The sequence below is a fragment of the Oncorhynchus mykiss genome, chromosome 30 (assembly GCF_057628025.1).
Source record: "Oncorhynchus mykiss isolate SJ-2025 chromosome 30, ASM5762802v1, whole genome shotgun sequence".
Taxonomy (NCBI): domain Eukaryota; kingdom Metazoa; phylum Chordata; class Actinopteri; order Salmoniformes; family Salmonidae; genus Oncorhynchus; species Oncorhynchus mykiss.
Genome location: NC_143051.1, coordinates 18345751 through 18363843, shown reverse-complemented (window position 1 = coordinate 18363843; position 18093 = coordinate 18345751). Strand labels below are relative to the sequence as shown.

At 42.4% G+C, this 18093-nt stretch overlaps 1 protein-coding gene across 2 annotated transcripts in view; it reads left to right on the top strand.

Moving 5' to 3' along the window:
* Window positions 1-948: 948 nt before the first annotated feature.
* Window positions 949-18093, top strand: part of LOC110488041 (protein NDRG1) — a 22612-nt gene continuing 5467 nt past the window's right edge. Inside the window, exons 1-7 of one of the 2 annotated variants that reach the window (XM_021560000.3) lie at window positions 949-1178; window positions 12641-12715; window positions 13023-13058; window positions 15841-15946; window positions 16302-16422; window positions 16953-17015; window positions 17933-17993. In XM_021560000.3, coding sequence (XP_021415675.1) covers window positions 12659-12715; window positions 13023-13058; window positions 15841-15946; window positions 16302-16422; window positions 16953-17015; window positions 17933-17993 — 444 coding nt within the window. In that variant the 5' untranslated portion in view covers window positions 949-1178; window positions 12641-12658. Of the gene's footprint in view, window positions 1179-12640; window positions 12716-13022; window positions 13059-13470; window positions 15015-15840; window positions 15947-16301; window positions 16423-16952; window positions 17016-17932; window positions 17994-18093 lie in introns of those variants that run through there. The other variant, XM_021560001.3, reaches the window with a different exon arrangement.

The window sequence follows — 18093 nt, the reverse complement described above, 5'->3', positions numbered from 1 at the left end:
AATTACAATTTTCTTAAGCGTAGTTTTAGTGTAGCTTAACTTCTTGCAGTGGGAAATAATTGGTAGCTTGGTAAACTCTCGTTTCAGAGTAGGTTCCTCAACACTGAAAGTAATGCAGTATGTAGGAAATAGGGTGCCATTCAATAGATCACAAGAAAACTGAAGTCAATGACATAGGTTCGTATTGACTGAGCAACACAGAGACAGAAAGCACTATTTGCAGAGGATCCCTAATACCATATCCAGAAATACTGAAGGAAGGGGAACGGCTTCCCTTTATACAGACTTCTCTCTGGGTAGCTCTGGTCAAGGGTGTAAGTGTGTGATCCTTAGTGAAGGAACATGCACTAAAAAACCTGGACCAGAGCTACTCTGGAAAATTAAAACCCAAGGTTGCTTGCCTGCATTCCTTCTCTTCCTCCTCCTCCTCCTCTTCTCATGCCTGATGTTAACTGTTGCTTAAAGTGTGTGCTTAAAAATTGCCCTTGGCAGGTTGACAGGCAGTCAGAGGGAGTGAAGAATACCTCCCTGACTCCCTTTCTCTTTAAGATACAACATAGATTACTTAGTTTTGGCACGCCTTTGTATAAATACGACAGGGTTGCCAAGATTCCAGTACACACCCAGCCACTGTCTAGTGAAAGCGTAACCTACTAATATCCCAGTAATGACCACCTAACCATGAAGCATGGACTGTTGACAAACTAACAAGCGTTGCTGAAATAAATCCACATCAAAAGTAACACTCTTGGATGCCAAACACGGCGCAAAATTAGTAAATGTAATAATTGCACTAAAAATGCAAAAATGTCCAGATAAATACATGTAGTTATAGGTGAGAAGTGGGCATCAATGGATGTAGGCTGCTTCACTACAACTGTACTACTGACACACTTCAATCAGCAGCCTCAGTGTCATCCCTTTTCTCATTCAACCGCTGGGAACAGTATAGCAGTATTACCAAATGCAGTGATATTGCCCAATAGCAAGTGGAGAAGGGGAAGGGGGCTGGGCTGTCTGCTAATGCTTTATAAACGCCCTTATACACCTTCCCTCAGATGCAAGTAACTAGTAAATATAACCAAACCTTAGTGAATAAATATTACTGATTTGCAAACCATTTAAAGTGTTTAACTACTTTGTGTGGGTGATCAACAGTGGACAATCAAACTTAACAGGTGAGTGTTTTTGAATCGATCTCTGGATATTACAGCGCAATTCAATTGACCTAAATACAGGTCCTTTAAACTCTCCAGATGTTAGTACCAGCCCAGTGTAGCTATTGCGTCAAACCAGCATATTCAAGCACCACTAGCGTCATTATGCCAAACAGGAAGTTTTTTGTTTTGTTTACATTTTTGAACAAATCAGTTTGGTATTTGATCATTTTACCCCCGTTTTTTCTCCCCAATTACATGATATCCAATTGCGATCGTGCCTCACTCATCGCTGCAACCCCTGCGTTCGTGTGTTAATGGATAGTGATGGGAACCGAGGTTTCAGAAGCGTTTGGGATTTTTACCAAATTTTGCCGATAAAGCTATTCATTAGGCTACATTGAGCTTTTTTTAAATTATTTTTTTAAATACAATGCAGATTAGTGATATATGCTGGCCAACAATGAAAAGCAGCGTTTGTTCATATAAAAGTATTTTCCTTGAAGTTGATGAAATCTCCGTGGCGCAGTGGTTAGTCTCGGGTTTTAGTAGCCTATTGTCAGTTACTGTTACAGGTTCGCGCCTTCTATCGTGCTTCTTTTTCGCTGTCACTGTGAATCTATTGCATTATTCAGTCTAGAAGCTTATACTAAATAAAACACATGTGCAGAAAGTGTGATGTCAAAACAAATGTCATATTTATTTGCATTCGCCAGCATTATGATCTTTGAAACCCTACTCTACTTGCTGAGCTACCATGCAGGAGAAACTCGTTGAAAAAATAAAATCTGAAAAAAATATGAACACAACATGGAAAGTGTTGGTGTCATTTTACATGAACTGAAATAAAAGATCCCAGAAATGTTCCAAATGCACAACAAGCTTATTCCACTCAAATGTTGTGCCCACATTTGTTTACACCCCTGTTAGTGAGCATTTCTTCTTTGCCAAAATAATCCATCCATCTGACAGGTGTGGCATATCAAGAAGCTGATATGCCACACCGGCATGATCATTACACAGGTGCACCTTGTGCGGGGGACTTTAAAAGGCCATTCTAAAATGTGCAGTTTTGTCTCACAACAATGCCACAAATGTATCAAGCTTTGAGGGAAGTGCAATTGGCATGCTGACTGCAGGAATGTCCACCAGAATTTTTTACAATTTATTTATTTATTTTTTAATTTGACCCCTTTTTCTCCCCAATTTCGTGGTATCCAATTGTTGTAGTAGCTACTATCTTGTCTCATTGCTAAAACTCCCGTACGGGCGTCCACCAGAATTGTTGCCAGATAATGTAATGTTAATTTATCTACCAAACCCCTCTCCAACGCCTTGTTAGAGAATTTGACAGTGCGTCAAACTGGCCTCACAACTGCAGACCACGTGTAACCACTCCAGCCCAGGACCTCCATTTCTGGCTTCTTCACCTGCAGGATCATCTGAGATCAACCACTCAGACAGCTGATGAAACTGTGGGTTTGCACAACTGAAGATTTCTGCACAAACTTCAGAAACCATTTCGGGGAAGCTCATCTGTGTGCTCGTCCACCTCACCAGGATCTTGACCTGACAACAGTTTGGCTTCAGTGGGCAAATGGTGACCTTCGATAGCAACTGGCATGCTGGAGAATATGCTCTTTACGTCTGAATAGTTGTTTCAACTGCAACGGCCAGATTGCAGACAAATGCAATTGTGTTCATTGTCTTTAGCTTATGCCTGCCTATACCATAACCCCACGATAACCCCTCTGTTCACAACGTTGACATCAGCAAACCGCTCACCCACAAAACGCCATACACTTTATCAATGGCAATTTGAAAGCACAGGGATACCGTGAGGAGATCCTGAGGACCATTATCGTGTCATCTGCCGCCACCACCTCATGTTTCAGTGTGGTACCGTGTGGCTCAGTTGGTAGAGCATGGCACTTTCAATGCCCGGGTTGTGGGTGTGATTCCCACAGGGGACCAGTACCAATAAAAATGTGTGCACTCGCTACTGTAAGTCGCTCTGGATAAATCAAATCAAATCAAATTTTATTTGTCACATACACATGGTTAGCAGATGTTAATGTGAGTGTAGCGAAATGCTTGTGCTTCTAGTTCCGACAATGCAGTAATAATCAACAAGTAATCTAGCTAACAATTCCAAAACTACTACCTTATAGACACAAGTGTAAGGGGATAAAGAATATGTACATAAAGATATATGAATGAGTGATGGTACAGAGCGGCATAGGAAAGATACAGTAGATGGTATTGAGTGCAGTATATACATATGAGATGAGTATGTAAACAAAGTGGCATAGTTAAAGTGGCTAGTGATACATGTATTACATAAAGATGCAGTAGATGATATAGAGTACAGTATATACATATACATATGAGATGAATAATGTAGGGTATGTAAACATTATATTAGGTAGCATTGTTTAAAGTGGCTAGTGATATATTTTACATCATTTCCCATCAATTCCCATTATTAAAGTGGCTGGAGTTGAGTCAGTGTGTTGGCAGCAGCCACTCAATGTTAGTGGTGGCTGTTTAACAGTCTGATGGCCTTGAGATAGAAGCTGTTTTTCAGTCTCTCGGTCCCAGCGAGCATCTCCTAAATTACTAAACATTTTACAAATAAAATAATGCAAGGCCCCATGTCACAAGGATCTGTACACAATTCCTGGAAGCTGAAAATGGCCCAGTTCTTCCATGGCCTGCATACTCACCAGACATGGTACCCATTGAGCATGTTTGGGATGCTCTGGATCTAGGTGTATGGCAGGGTGTTCCAGTTCCAGACGATATCCAGCCACTTCACACAGCCGTTGAAGAGGCGTGGGACAGCATTACACAGGCCACAATCAACAGCCTGATCCACTCTATGCGAAGGAGATGTGTCCTGAAGCAAATGGTTGTCTAACCAAATACTGACTGGTTTGTGATCCACACCAGTACTTTTTTTTAAAGGAATCTGTGGCCACCAGATGCATATCTGTATTCCCAGTCATGTGAAATCCATAGATTCGAGCCTAATGAATTTATTTCAATTTACTGATTTCCTTAAATGAACTGTAACTCTGGACAATATTTGAAATTGTTGCATGTTTTGTTTATTTTTGTAAGTACATTGTAAGTACTCGTTGTTTGAAAGCAACTTGGAATCGAAGAAAGCACCAGAACCACAACGTAATCCGTAGGATCTTGCTTCTGACATCATTGATCATGTGATGTTACTTTGAAGCGAGCATCGGTACATACACAGTAACTATCTAGGCCAAAGGCCGGCAGGTGGCGATATTGAGTCTTTTCCATCTTACCGTCCAAACGCATAGTAAATCAAATGCAATTTTATTGGTCACAAACACATATTTAGCAGATGTTATTACGGGTGTAGCGAAATGCTTATGTTCCTGGCTCCAACAGTGCATTAGTATCTAACAATTTACAACAATATACACAAATCTAAAAGTAAAAGAATGGAATTAAGAAATTGATAGTTTTAGATCGAGCAATGTCGGAGTGGCATTGACTAAAATATAGTAAAATAGAATACAGTATATACATATGAGATGAGTAAAGCAGTATGTAAACATTATTAAAGTGACTAGTGTTCCATAATTAAAGTGCCCAGTGATTCCAAGTCTATGTATGTAGGGCAGCAGCCTCTAAGGTGCAGGGTTGCGTAACCAGGTGGAAGCCGGCTAGTGATGGCTATGTACCAGTCTGAAGGCCTTGAGATAGAAGCTGTTTTTCAGTCTCTCAGTCCCAGCTTTGATGCAGGGTGAACAGGCCGTGGCTTGGGTGGCTAATGTCCTTAATGATCGTTCTGGCCTTCCTGTGACATCGGGTGCTGTACGTGTCCTGGAGGGCAGGTAGTTTGCCCCCGGTGATGTATTGGACTGACCGTACCACCCTCTGGAGAGCCCTGTGGTTGCGGGTGGTGCAGTTGCCGTACCAGGACGGCGATACAGCCTGACAGGATGCTCTCAATTGTGCATCTGTAAAAGTTTTAGGGGCCAAGCCAAATTTCTTCAGCCACCTGAGGTTGAAAAGGGGCTGTTGCACCTTCTTCACCACACTGTCTGTGTGGGTGGACCATTTCAGATTGGCAGTGATGTGTATGCCGAGGTACTTACAATCTTTCCACCTTCTCCACTGTGGTCCCGTCGATGTGGATAGGGGCATGCTCCCTCTGCTGTTTCCTGAAGCCCAAGATCAGCTCCTTTGTTTTGTTGACGTTGATTGAGAGGTTGTTTTCATGACACCACACTCTGAGGGCCCTCACCTCCTCCCTGTAGTCTCATCATTGTTGGTAATCAGACCTACTACTTTTGTGGCATCTGCAAACTTGATGATTGAGTTGGAGGCGTGCGTGGTCACGCAGTCGTGGGTGAACAGGGAGTACAGGAGGGGGCTGAGAACGCACCCTTGTGGGGCCCCTGTGTTGAGGATCAGCGAAGTGGATGTTTTGTTGCCCACCTTCACCACCTGAGGGCGGCCCGTCAGGAAGTCCAGGACCCAGTAGTGACCAATAAAACATTTGATTTGATTTGAACTTGGAGGGTACTATAGTGTTGAAGGCTGAGCTATAGTCAATGAACAGCATTCTAACATAGGTATTCCACTTGTCCAGATTGTATAGGGCAATGTGCAGTGCAATGGCGATTGCATCGTGAGTCTCTGATCCACCTCTACGTAGAGGACACCATTCTGTATACTTCTGGCCCTTCTTTGGACACTGTGTTAACAACCCTCCAGGCGAGCTTCAATGCCATACAACTCTCCTTCCGTGGCCTCCAATTGCTCTTAAACACAAGTAAAACTAAATGCATGCTCTTCAACCGATCGCTGCCTGCACCTGCCCGCCTGTCCAACATCACTACTCTGGACGGCTCTGACTTAGAATATGTGGACAACTACAAATATCTAGGTGTCTGGTTAGACTGTAAACTCTCCTTCCAGACTCACATCAAACATAGCCAATCCAAAGTTAAATCTAGAATTGGCTTCCTATTTCGCAACAAAGCATCCTTCAGTCATGCTGCCAAACATACCCTTGTAAAACTGACCATCCTACCAATCCTCGACTTTGGCGATGTCATTTACAAAATAGCCTCCAATACCCTACTCAATAAATTGGATGCAGTCTATCACAGTGCCATCCGTTTTGTCACCAAAGCCCCATATACTACCCACCACTGCGACCTGTACACTCTTGTTGGCTGGCCCTCGCTTCATACTCGTCGCCAAACCCACTGGCTCCAGGTCATCTACAAGACCCTGCTAGGTAAAGTCCCCCCTTATCTCAGCTCGCTGGTCACCATAGCAGCACCCACCTGTAGCACGTGCGCTAGCAGGTATATCTCTCTGGTCACCCCCAAAACCAATTCTTCCTTTGTTCGACTCTCCTTCCTCTGCTGCCAATGACTGGAACGAACTACAAAAATCTCTGAAACTGGAAACACTTATCTCCCTCACTAGCTTTAGGCACCAGCTGTCAGAGCAGCTCACAGATTACTGCACCTGTACATAGCTGTACATATTTTTCTATTGTATTAGTGACTGTATGTTTGTTTATTCTATGTGTAACTCTCGAACTGCTTTGCTTTATCTTGGCCAGGTAGCAATTGTAAATGAGAACTTGTTCTCAACTTGCCTACCTGGTTAAATAAAGGTGAAATAAAATAAAAAATAAAAATTGTCTGTGGCTCTATTGGGGCGGTAAGCAAATTGAAGTGGGTCTAGGGTATCAGGTAAGGTAGAGGTGATATGATCCTTAACTAGCCTCAAAGTACTTCATAATGACAAGTGAGTGCTACAGGGCGATAGTTTTGAGTTCAGTTACCTTAGCTGTCTTGTGTACACGGACAATGGTGGACATCTTAAAGTAAGTGGTTTTATATGCCCGTAAACACTCCAGCCAGCTGGTCTGCACATGCTCTGAGGACACGGCTAGGGATGCGGTCTGGGCCGGCAGCCTTGTGAGGGTTAAGACTCTTAAATGTCTTATTCACGTCAGCCATGGAGAAAGTGAGCCCACAGTCCTTGGGAGCGGGCAACGTCGGTGGCACTGTGTTATCCTAAAAGCGGGCACAGAAGGTGTTTAGCTTGTCCGGGAGCAAGTGTCGGTGTCTATCGGCGTCGGTGTCGGTGTCTGCGACCTGACTGGTATTCCCTTTGTAATCCGTGATTGGCAGTAGACCCTGCCACATACTTTTCGTGTCTGAACTTTTGAATTGCGACTCCACTTTGTCTCTATACTGCCGTTTCACCTTTTTGATTGCCTTACGGAGAGAATAACTACACTGTTTCTATTCAACCACATTCCCAGTCACCTTGCCATGGTTAAATGCGGTTGTTTGCGCTTTCAGTTTTGCGCAAATGCTCCCGTCTATCCATTGTTTTTGGTTTGGGTAGGTTTTAATAGCCACAGTGGGAACAACATTGCCTAAACACTTCCTGATGAGCTCAGTCACTTTGTCCAGTCACTTTGTCCGTGTATGGTTCCCAATGTTATTCTTGATGAATTAAGCAATAAAGTGTTAAACAAATCAAAATATATTTTTTATTCTTCAAAGTAGCCATCCTTTGCCTTGATGACAGCTTTGCACAGTCTTGGCATTCTCTCAACCAGCTTCACCTGGAATGCTTTTCCAACCGTCTTGAAGGAGTTTCCCAAATATGCTGAGCACTTGTTGGTTGCTTTTCCTTCCCTTTGCGGTCCAAACCATCTCAGGTCGGGTGATTGTGGAGGCCAGGTCATCTGACGCGGCACTCCATCACTCTCCTTCTTCGTCAAACAGCCCTTACAAAGCCTGGAGGTTTGTTGGGTCATTGTCCTGTTGAAAAACAAATGATAGTCCACAAACCAGATGGGATGGCGTATCACTGCAGAATGCTGTGGTAGCCATGCTGGTTAAGTGTGCCTTGAATCCTAAATAAATCACTGGCAGTGTCACCAGCAAAGCACCCCCAAACTATCACACCTCCTCCTTAATGCTTCACGGTGGGAACCACACATGCGGAGATAATCCGTTCACCTACTCTGTGTCTCATAAAGACACTGTGGATGGAACCAAAAATCTCAAATTTGAAATCATCAGACCAAAGGACAGATTTCCACAGGTCCAATGTCCATTGCTCGTGTTTCTTGGCCCTTTGCAAGTTTCTTCTTCTTATTGGTGTCCGAAGGCCTGATTTTCAAGCAGTCTCCTCTGGACAATTGATGTTGAGATGTGTCTGTTACTTGAATTCTGAAGCATTTATTAGGGTTGCAATTTCTGAGGCTGTTAACTCTAATGAACATCCTCTGCAGAAAAGGTAACTTACTTTCCTATGGCACTCCTAATGAGAGCCAGTTTCATCATAGCGCTTCATGGTTTTTGCGACTGCACCCTTTGCTTATTTAAGCTGTTCTTGCCATAATATGGACTTGGTCTTTTACCAAATAGGGCTATCTTCTGTATACCCCCCTACATTGTCACAACACAACTGATTGGCTGAAACACATTAAGAAGGAAAGAAATTCCACAAATTAACTTTTAACAAGGCACACCTGTTAATTGAAATGCATTCCAGGTGACTACCTCATGAATCTGGTTGAGAGAATGCCAAGAGTGTGCAAAGCTGTCATCAAGGCAAAGGGTGGCTGCTTTGAAGAATCTCAAATATGAAATATATTTTAATTTGTTTAACTCTTTTTTTTTCTTACTACATGAGTCAACATGTGTTATTTCCTGGTTTTGATATCCACTATTTCATTCTACAATGTAGAACATTTTAAAAAATAAAGAAAAATCCTTGAATGAGTATGTGTGTCTAAACATCTGACTGGTACTGTAGATACAGTGCCTTGCAAAAATATTCACCCCATTGACGTTTTTCCTATTTTGTTGCATTAAAACCTGAAATTTAAATGGATTTTTAGTTGGATTTCATGTAATGGACGTACACAAAATAGTCCAAATTGGTGAAGTGAAATGAAAAAAAAACTTGTTTCAAAAAACCCACGGACCATGCAAGGAAGGCATTAGTCAGAAAGGCAACAAAGATAACCCTGAAGGAGCTGCAAAGCTCCACAGCGGAGATTGGAGTATCTGGCCATAGGACCACTTTAAGCCGTACACTCCACAGAGCTGGACTTTACAGAAGAGTGGCCAGAAAAAAAGCCATTGCTTAAATAAAAAAATAAGCAAACATGTTTGGTGTTCGCCAAAAGGCATGTGGTAGACTCCCCAAACATATGGAAGAAGGTACTCTGGTCAGATGAGACTAAAATTGAGCTTTTTGGCCATCAAGGAAAACACCATGTCTGGTGCAAACCCAACACCTTGCATCACCTCAAGAACACCATCCCCACAGTGAAGCATGGTGGTGGCACCATCATGCTGTGGGGATGTTTTTCATCGGCAGGGACTGAGAAACTGGTCAGAATTTAAGAAATTATCGATGGCACTAAATACAGGTAAATTCTTGAGGAATCCTGTTTCAGTCTTCCAGAGATTTGAGATGGGGGTTGGGGATGGGGGTTCACCTTCCAGCAGGACAATGACCCTAAGCATACTGCTAAAGCAACACTCGAGTGGTTTAAGGGGAAACATTTAAATGTCTTGGAATGGCCTAGTCAAAGCCCAGACCTCAATCCAATTGAGAATCTGTGGTATGACTTAAAGATTGTGGTACACCAGCGGAACCCATCCAACTTGAAGGAGTTGGAGCAGTTTTGCCTTGAAGAATGGGCAAAAATCCCAGTGCCAAGCTTATAGAGACATACCCCAAGAGACTTGCAGCTTGTAATTGCTGCAAAAGGTGGCTCTACCAAGTATTGACTTTGGGGGGTGAATAGTTATGCATGTTCAAGTTGGCTTTTTTTGTCTTATTTCTTGTTTGTTTCACAAGAGAAAATATTTTGCATCTTCAATGTGGTAGGCATGTTGTGTAAGTCAAATGATACAAACCCCCCCAAAATGAATTTTCATTCCAGGTTGTAAGGCAACATAATAGGAAAAATGCCAAGGGGGTGAATACTTTCGCAAGCCACTGTATGTAGCAAGGAAGAGAGTGATAATTTCCTTAGACACCGAGAGGGAGGGGGCAGAGAAGGAGAGCAAGAGTGAACATGTTCTGTACTCGTGAGGTATTACTGATGTCCTGAGAGGATTTTTTTTTTATACCGCCAGGTAAAAGATTAGCTTAGGAGAGTCAAAAGGGCATCCTAGCTTGTAAACAACATTTGGCCTAGTTGTCTCAAACTGCCTATTCAGCACCAAGACTATCTGCAGGTCTGGAAACTGTTTTGGGTTTAATGGTGTTTGGTTTACTTGGCCATAGTTTGAAACCAAAACAGAAGGTTTGAAAATACAGAAATGGGTTTCAAGATCACGACTAGCCTCTTTAACACCACTAAGATTAACTGCGCTGCTATAAATACAAAACAGTTTTTATCAACATTTACAGATTATGTTGGCTTGTGTAACTTCTCTCACATGGTTGGATTGAATAGAATGTTGGAATTTCAGTGGGAACCGACGTACAGTTTCTCCAACGAAGGGTTTGGAAGGCATCATGTCTTTAAAAAAACACTTCTGAAAAATGTTTTGATTGCTACGCCTCTTCCTCTCTGCACTAGTGTGAGGCTTGGCAGAGGCTTCTGTTATGGTCTGCCTCCCACATTACACTATTTTCCCTATGTAGTGCTCTAGGCCGAATAGCGTGCCATTTGTGATGTAGCCGTAGAGTCCGGATGCTGTTCTGATGGAAGCCTGCCCATACACCCAAAACTCTGTGTTAAATTAATCGCTTCCTTTTAAAAATTACCCTGGAGAGGCACATCTCAAACCTGTACATAGATCAGATCCAAAGGATATTGTTATGGCTGTACAGCGGAGAGAGTGAGACACAGGAATATGGTGTGAGGCAGAAAGCGAGAGAGAGAGTAGTGTGTTTGTGTGTGAAGGGAGCTATGGAAGCTGTGCAGTGTCAGTAGCTTCTTGTGTGTTGGCCAAGCCCAGTAAGCCCACCACGGAGGAAGAGCCTGACTCCTTTACCAGCCTCGCCTGCCTGCCCGCCCTGCCTTCGACTGCTTGTCCTGCCTTGGCCTTGCTGGACACAAAGGCCCTGTCTGTTTACCATCTGATTTGATTTGCATGCACAGCAGAGCCCACACAATCCCACCAAATTAGCATCATGGTTCACAGCAGCATGATCTCTAGACAGCAGCTTGATTTAATTTTTCGCCCACTCCCTACCTCTGTCAAAATAGCCGGCGACTCATTTGAGTTCATTCTGGTTTAAAATGCTTTGAAAACTGTAGCTGTAGCTAGGGCCTGGTCTACTGCTGTGTTCTCGTCTTAAAACAGTGTCATACATCAATCCCTACAAGAAGGCAACATGGATGTTGTGTTTTAGTCATCTGTCATTCCTTTGTGTAAAAATCAGGTGGTCATGGCTAACTATGTGCAGTGGAAGGTTGGTAAACAACTCCTGGTAAGCAACGCCTGGAAACCACCTGTCAAACACTTAAGGAGTTCCCTTCTTCAAGTTGTTTTGGAGATGTTTAGATCCGTAGAAGTATCATACAAAGGTTGGGAAGGAAAGCTATACGATCCAGACCTGGGTTCAAATACTATACATTTAAAAAAATATTTTTTTAATAACTTTTCAATTATTTCGAAGTAAGTTTTTAGATATTTATTTGAAAAGACAAGTAGTTGAATATTGAATATATCAGAAAATACTCAAATGCACTGTTGAACGAGAGTCTTGTTTTCTCAGTGTTAAGTTAAGTTTGGCGATGTCATTTACAAAATAGCCTCCAATACCCTACTCAATAAATTGGATGCAGTCTATCACAGTGCCATCTGTTTTGACACCAAAGCCCCATATACTACCCACCACTGCGACCTGTACGCTCTCATTGGCTGGCCCTCGCTTCATACTCGTCGCCAAACCCACTGGCGCCAGGTCATCTACAAGACCCTGCTAGGTAAAGTCCCCCCTTATCTCAGCTCGCTGGTCACCATAGCAGCATCCACCTGTAGCACGCGCTCCAGCAGGTATGTATCTCTGGTCACCCCCAAAACCAATTCCTACTTTGGCCGCTTTTTGTCTTTACCTCCCTTCTATCACCTCATTTGCTCACATCGTATATAGACTTGTTTATACTGTATTATTGACTGTATGTTTGTTTTATTCCATGTGTAACTCTGTGTTGTTGTATGTGTCGAACTGCTTTGCTTTATCTTGGCCAGGTCGCAATTGTAAATGAGAACTTGTTCTCAACTTGACTACCTGGTTAAATAAAAAATAAAAAATTAACGTAATAACATGATATCAAAACAAAATGTACAGGGATCAGGAAGGTATGTGTGTTTTGTTATATGAAACTTCCTCTCAAACACGGAGGAACGCTCCACCACTGGTTGAAGCAGTCGGCATATATCTAAATTAACAGTCCTCTCTCTCTCTCTCTCTCTCTCTCTCAGCTTCTTCAACTGAAAGACATGGATGACATCCAAGTTTTACCAAAAGCACCCCTGCTTGTTGACAGGGAATTGCCAGTAAGTAAACTCATGATCATTTGTATGATCATACATTGGATTTGCATGTACTATAGACAATGGTTTATTTGTCTGAGCAAAATGTTGTTTAAACTTCGTTATATGACAACTGAACTCCATAGATAAATGCTGACTGTTTAGCTGTCAGGAACAGTCTGAAATGTTTTTACTATATCGTGATACTGGTCCTTTATGGATACCTTTCTTCATATTTAAAACACAATGGACAATTACTTATATTCTCTATTTCATCATATCTTATTGGCAAAACTTCACTCTCTATAACCGTTGTCTCTTTCATTTCTAGGGGTTGAGAGCAGCTGTTGCGCAACTTGTGATAAAGGTATGTCCCTATGGTGCACGTAGATATCCATCAAAATCTACAAATGTTGACATAATCCACAGGTTTCAGTGTAGAGTAGTCAGATTAATGTCCACATGGATTAGGTTGGGATATTTTAGTGATGTGAAAGGAAAATTATTGATGAATCATCTTGCAGTACTTAGGTGTTTCTGGTGGAAGTTTTGCATACATTTAGGTCTCTTTGAGACTGACAGATGATGTTAGATGACTACTGCACTAATGTTTTATCTGTAGCCCTTTGTGTAATCTAAAGAGGGAAAAGTATCATTTAATTTTGAGCACACTGTAGTATGAATGTGTATGTTGACTTGACATACAGCTAGCAGCATACCTACTGCATACCAACTACATACATCCAGGACCGTGGACTGCACCACTGGGAACCCACTACCTAACAATCAATGCTTTCATTCTTAACTTGTCAAAGTACCTTATAAACATCCTACCACATGCCAATATCCTGAAACTGATTGTACTGCATGTCGACCTGAGAAGTTTCAGAGGTGGCAGAGGGATTTTGCCTGCAGCTAACCATCTCGTGCAAACCGACCCTCACGCCTGCTGGGATTAGTCAACTCAGGTTTCCAGGGCAAGCGTTTAATATCGCTTTGTGTCTTAGAGCCCTACTGACGTAGGTAGAGGAGGGACACCTCAGCCACCTGTCCCGTTCCCAGGCTGCCTCCCCTCCCCCTTAAGCTCAAGCACACAAGTTACACATGTATCCCTCCTCCTCCTTTCTCCTCTCCCCCCTCCTCTAGCTAGCTCAATGAGATTAGCTCAGCATGTGTCTATATCAAACTGCCACCAAATAAGCCATGGTTACCTAGACGACACTGCCGTCAGATGTTTACCTCAGGTCATGTACATAGGTTATGTGAACCTGGAGGCGAAGCCTTGGTTGAACTGGATTTGACTACATCGTTGACTCTTATTGCGGCCCGAATGGCAACATATTCCCTACGCAGTGTACTACTTTTGACCAGATCCCAAATTCATTTGGTAAAAATGTGTGCACTATGTAGGGGATAGGTTGCCATTTGGGACAGAAATCCTCAGGGTCTTAACCTGGACCTAACTACCTTCCTTGTAAGAGTTGTTTTGGTCAGTGTATGGGGTTTATGACGCCAGGATTCCTCCCCTATTCCACTGGCAATATTATTTTATTGGTAACCACTCATACTTGCAGTATCAGTAGGCTAGGCCTATGAAATTGAACGTGCCGCAAACAAAATTGCACCTAGGAGCCAATAGTCTATCTTATCTTTGGAATAGTAGACTAAAGATAATCTCCCCACACTGATAACATTGAGATATGAAACAATGTATTTGTACGGTATCTTATAACGATACTGAGTTAATTTTCAATCTATTGAAACATTGCCACACAGACATACCTAACAGAATGACTTAAAACACCATAATGGCTTCAGATGTGATTATGCCAGTGCTATTACAACAAATGTCTTTATTTTTCTCTTTCTTGACTGCCTGATATGTCATCAAATGAGGATATTTTGGCAACTGGGTTCAGTTATTCATTGCTCTTTTATACTGTATTCCCTCTGATCTGATGGCTTGCTTACTCTTCACTTTGCACTAGTCCTCATTAAATATCCCATGCTGTCCCACTTTCGGACATTGTGCTGATCCAATTTAGGGATCTCTTCAGCTAGAATTATCTTGTTTTGACCACCTTGCAAAGCACCATGGGAGGCCAGGGCTTATGCAGAGTAGTAAGTACCAGGGGTATAAAACACAACCCTCAGACAAGTTCCCTCATAAAGACCTTTACAGAACCTTACCTTCAATTGGATCTATAGCTCAGAGCACTACCTCCGTTTACTACTCAGTACAGGTGACCAAAAGCCACTAGGAAACATGGTTCTTGAGGGGGATTCGGACATGGAGAGTGTTGTTGCTGAGATTGAAACCTCTGTAAGTACTGTTGGATCTCTGTCTCTTATGGAGTAGTTGATGGTGTGCTTTGATAGGCCGTCTTGGGCTTGTTTACCTTTATCTTTTCTTCTGTACTATTGTGGGATTGAAGTAAACAATCTGATTGTGAAAAACATGGTGGACTGAAAGTTCTTTGGAAGTAATACGCATCAGTCAGAAATCATGTGGAATTGAATAAAAACATTGGTCATTGTTAAAACATTATTGCCAGATGCTCTGGTTGATGACTCCTTGAGAAACAGAGCATACTGAAGATACTGAATGCAGAAAGGCTAACTGCATGAGCCATTTTGTTTCACTGAAAGTTGGATACATTTGTTTTCAATGGAACTTTCTGATGAAGCCTTTACATTTTGGTAATTGATCATGTTTTTATTATTTAACTAGGCAAGTCAGTTGAGAACAAATTCTTATTTACAATGGCAGCCTAACGGACAACTGCCTAGGCAAGTCAGTTGAGAACAAATTCTTATTTACAATGGCGGCCTAACGGACAACTGCCTTGTTCAGGGGCAAGACTAACAGATTTTTACCTTGTCAGCTCAGGGATTTGATCCAGAAACCTTTCGGTTACTGGCCCAACGCTCTAACCACTAGGCTACCTGCTGCCCCTTATTCAGAGTGAACTTTAAGTCTGTTTGGATGTATTCTGATTGCAATGTGTTGTGTTGGAGAAAATACATGCAGCCCAAGTTAAAAACCATTGATTCTGAAGGGCAATTTTCTGTTGTTGTAGTTATGTTTGAATATTTAATATAGTGCTGTGGTACCCCTATTTGCTAACGGTGGTTTATTCCATCTTTAGGAGCACGATGTAGAGACTCCCCATGGAAGGATCCACTGCACCATGAAGGGGATACCCAAAGGAGACCGGCCCGTCATCCTCACCTTCCATGACATTGGACTGAACCGTAAGCCCCATTTGCTTCATTCATCCCATCCTAGTTAATGGATTTGATGTCACCCCTCAATGTAAGACTAATGTCCCCATGCACTTTGGTATTGTTACGTTTAAGAATGAGAACGTCTATTCGTTGACTATAACGGCTAGTCAACATCATGAAAAGTGAATTTACTTCATTTGTAAAATATAATTGATTCTCAATGACTTACCTGGCTGAATAAAGATGAACATTGAAATAAATAGATACATTTGAAAGTTGAGAAGAAGCACACAATGGCCACCGTGATAGACATTTGACATCCACAAATCATATGAGATCCAGCCTCATCACTAACATCCTGTACCGGATCTCCATGTTTCAGACAAGACGTGCTTTGACTCCATGTTCCAGCATGAGGACATGCAGGAGATCATGCAGCACTTTGCTGTGTGCCACGTCGATGCCCCTGGGCAGCACGAGGGGGCCAACACTTTCTCTACTGGGTGAGCCCAGTCGCCTAGCCTTATCTTATATGTTGTTGATTGGATAGGACAGATGTAAAGAGGAAAGAAGGAGGAGAGTGGGTTGAAATGGCACTGGGCCGTATTCAAACCCATGCTGCAGCGGTATGAGTTCTGGAGGCAGTGACTTAGACCACTTGACCACCCTAGACCTCGCCGCCTTTGCACCAAATGTAGGCCAGCTTGTTCGTCTGTCACCCTTTGACCTCTGCACTGTAACATCTAGATCTGTTGTGGCCCATTTACACAGATCTCTTGATAAATCATTTGCATGTTAGGTGAATATAGTTTTTTACCTGATTGCTCTGGTGCTTCGTTTTTATGATCGTCTGCATCTTGAGTCCAGATCCCCATTGATCTGAATAGGAGAGATGATCAAAGTAAAGAAAGGATATGAGAAAGCAGTATGAGGCTGTTGATGGAATAGAGATATGGAGGGCAGTGATAAGAAGCATTGTAAAGTGTTGATAATGGAAGTACTTTAACCCTGACGGTTGTTGTTTTGTCTCCAGGTACGAGTACCCCTCCATGGATCAGCTGTCTGAGTCCCTCCCCCTGGTCCTCAAGCATTTTGGGTAAGTCCAAACAAGGACTTTATAAGATTTAGAAATGTATCCAATATTTTCATTATGAAATATATTTCTCCTCATACATTTGAACCCCAGTCCATAGGGCTCAAATGCTGACCAGACCGCTCATGCGCATGTTGCTTTTGTCCACCCACACCAGATGCGATCAGGACACGTAGCTTGAAATATCAAAATGAACTCTGAACCAACTATATTAGTTTGGGGACAGGTTGAAAAGCATTAAACATTTATGGCAATTTAGCTAGCTAGCTTGCTGTTACTAGCTAATTTGTCCTGGGATATAAACACTGGGTTGTTATTTGACCTGAAATGCACAAGGTCCTCTAATCCGACAATTAATCCACACATAAAAGGGTAAACTGAGTTTGTTTCTAGTAATCTCCCCTCCTTCAGGCTTCTTCTTCTTTGGACTTTATATGGTGGTTGGCAACCAACTTTAAGGTGCATTACCACAACTGACAGGGATGTGGACCTCAGTTCATCTTTCAATCACCCACGTGGGTATATGCTCCTAAAAACCAATGAGGAGATGGGAGAGGCAGGACTTGCAGTGCGTCAAGGTTCACAAGTAGAACCAAGTTCTATTTTAGTGCTTGGCTACGCAGACGCTCGCTGACGCGCTTGAGCAGTGTGGGTGCAATGATTGAATAACATGTATGTGTCAATTTGTTTTGCAACGCTTGCACACGCGACACAAGCGGTGTGGTCAGCAAGTCATGCTACTTACCGTTCAGGATCTATTTTCATAGTGTCTCAGATTAGAAGTGCTGTTTTGCCTTCTAGATCATAATGAAGAGAACTCCTATTTTGAGATGCTTTATGAATAAAGACTATGATGCCTTAGACCCTCATCCATTGGCTCAAAGAATTCTGATGATATTCTGTTTGTTTGTTAACCACAGCCTGAAAAGCATCATTGGAATAGCCGTCGGAGCTGGAGCCTACATCCTGGCGAGATTCGCTGTGAGTTTGACGCCCTCCTCCCTTCCCCTTTCAATTACGCTTACATTTGGTTCATTATGAAGAGTTTTAATCAAACCGGGATTAGAAGTTATAGTAGATT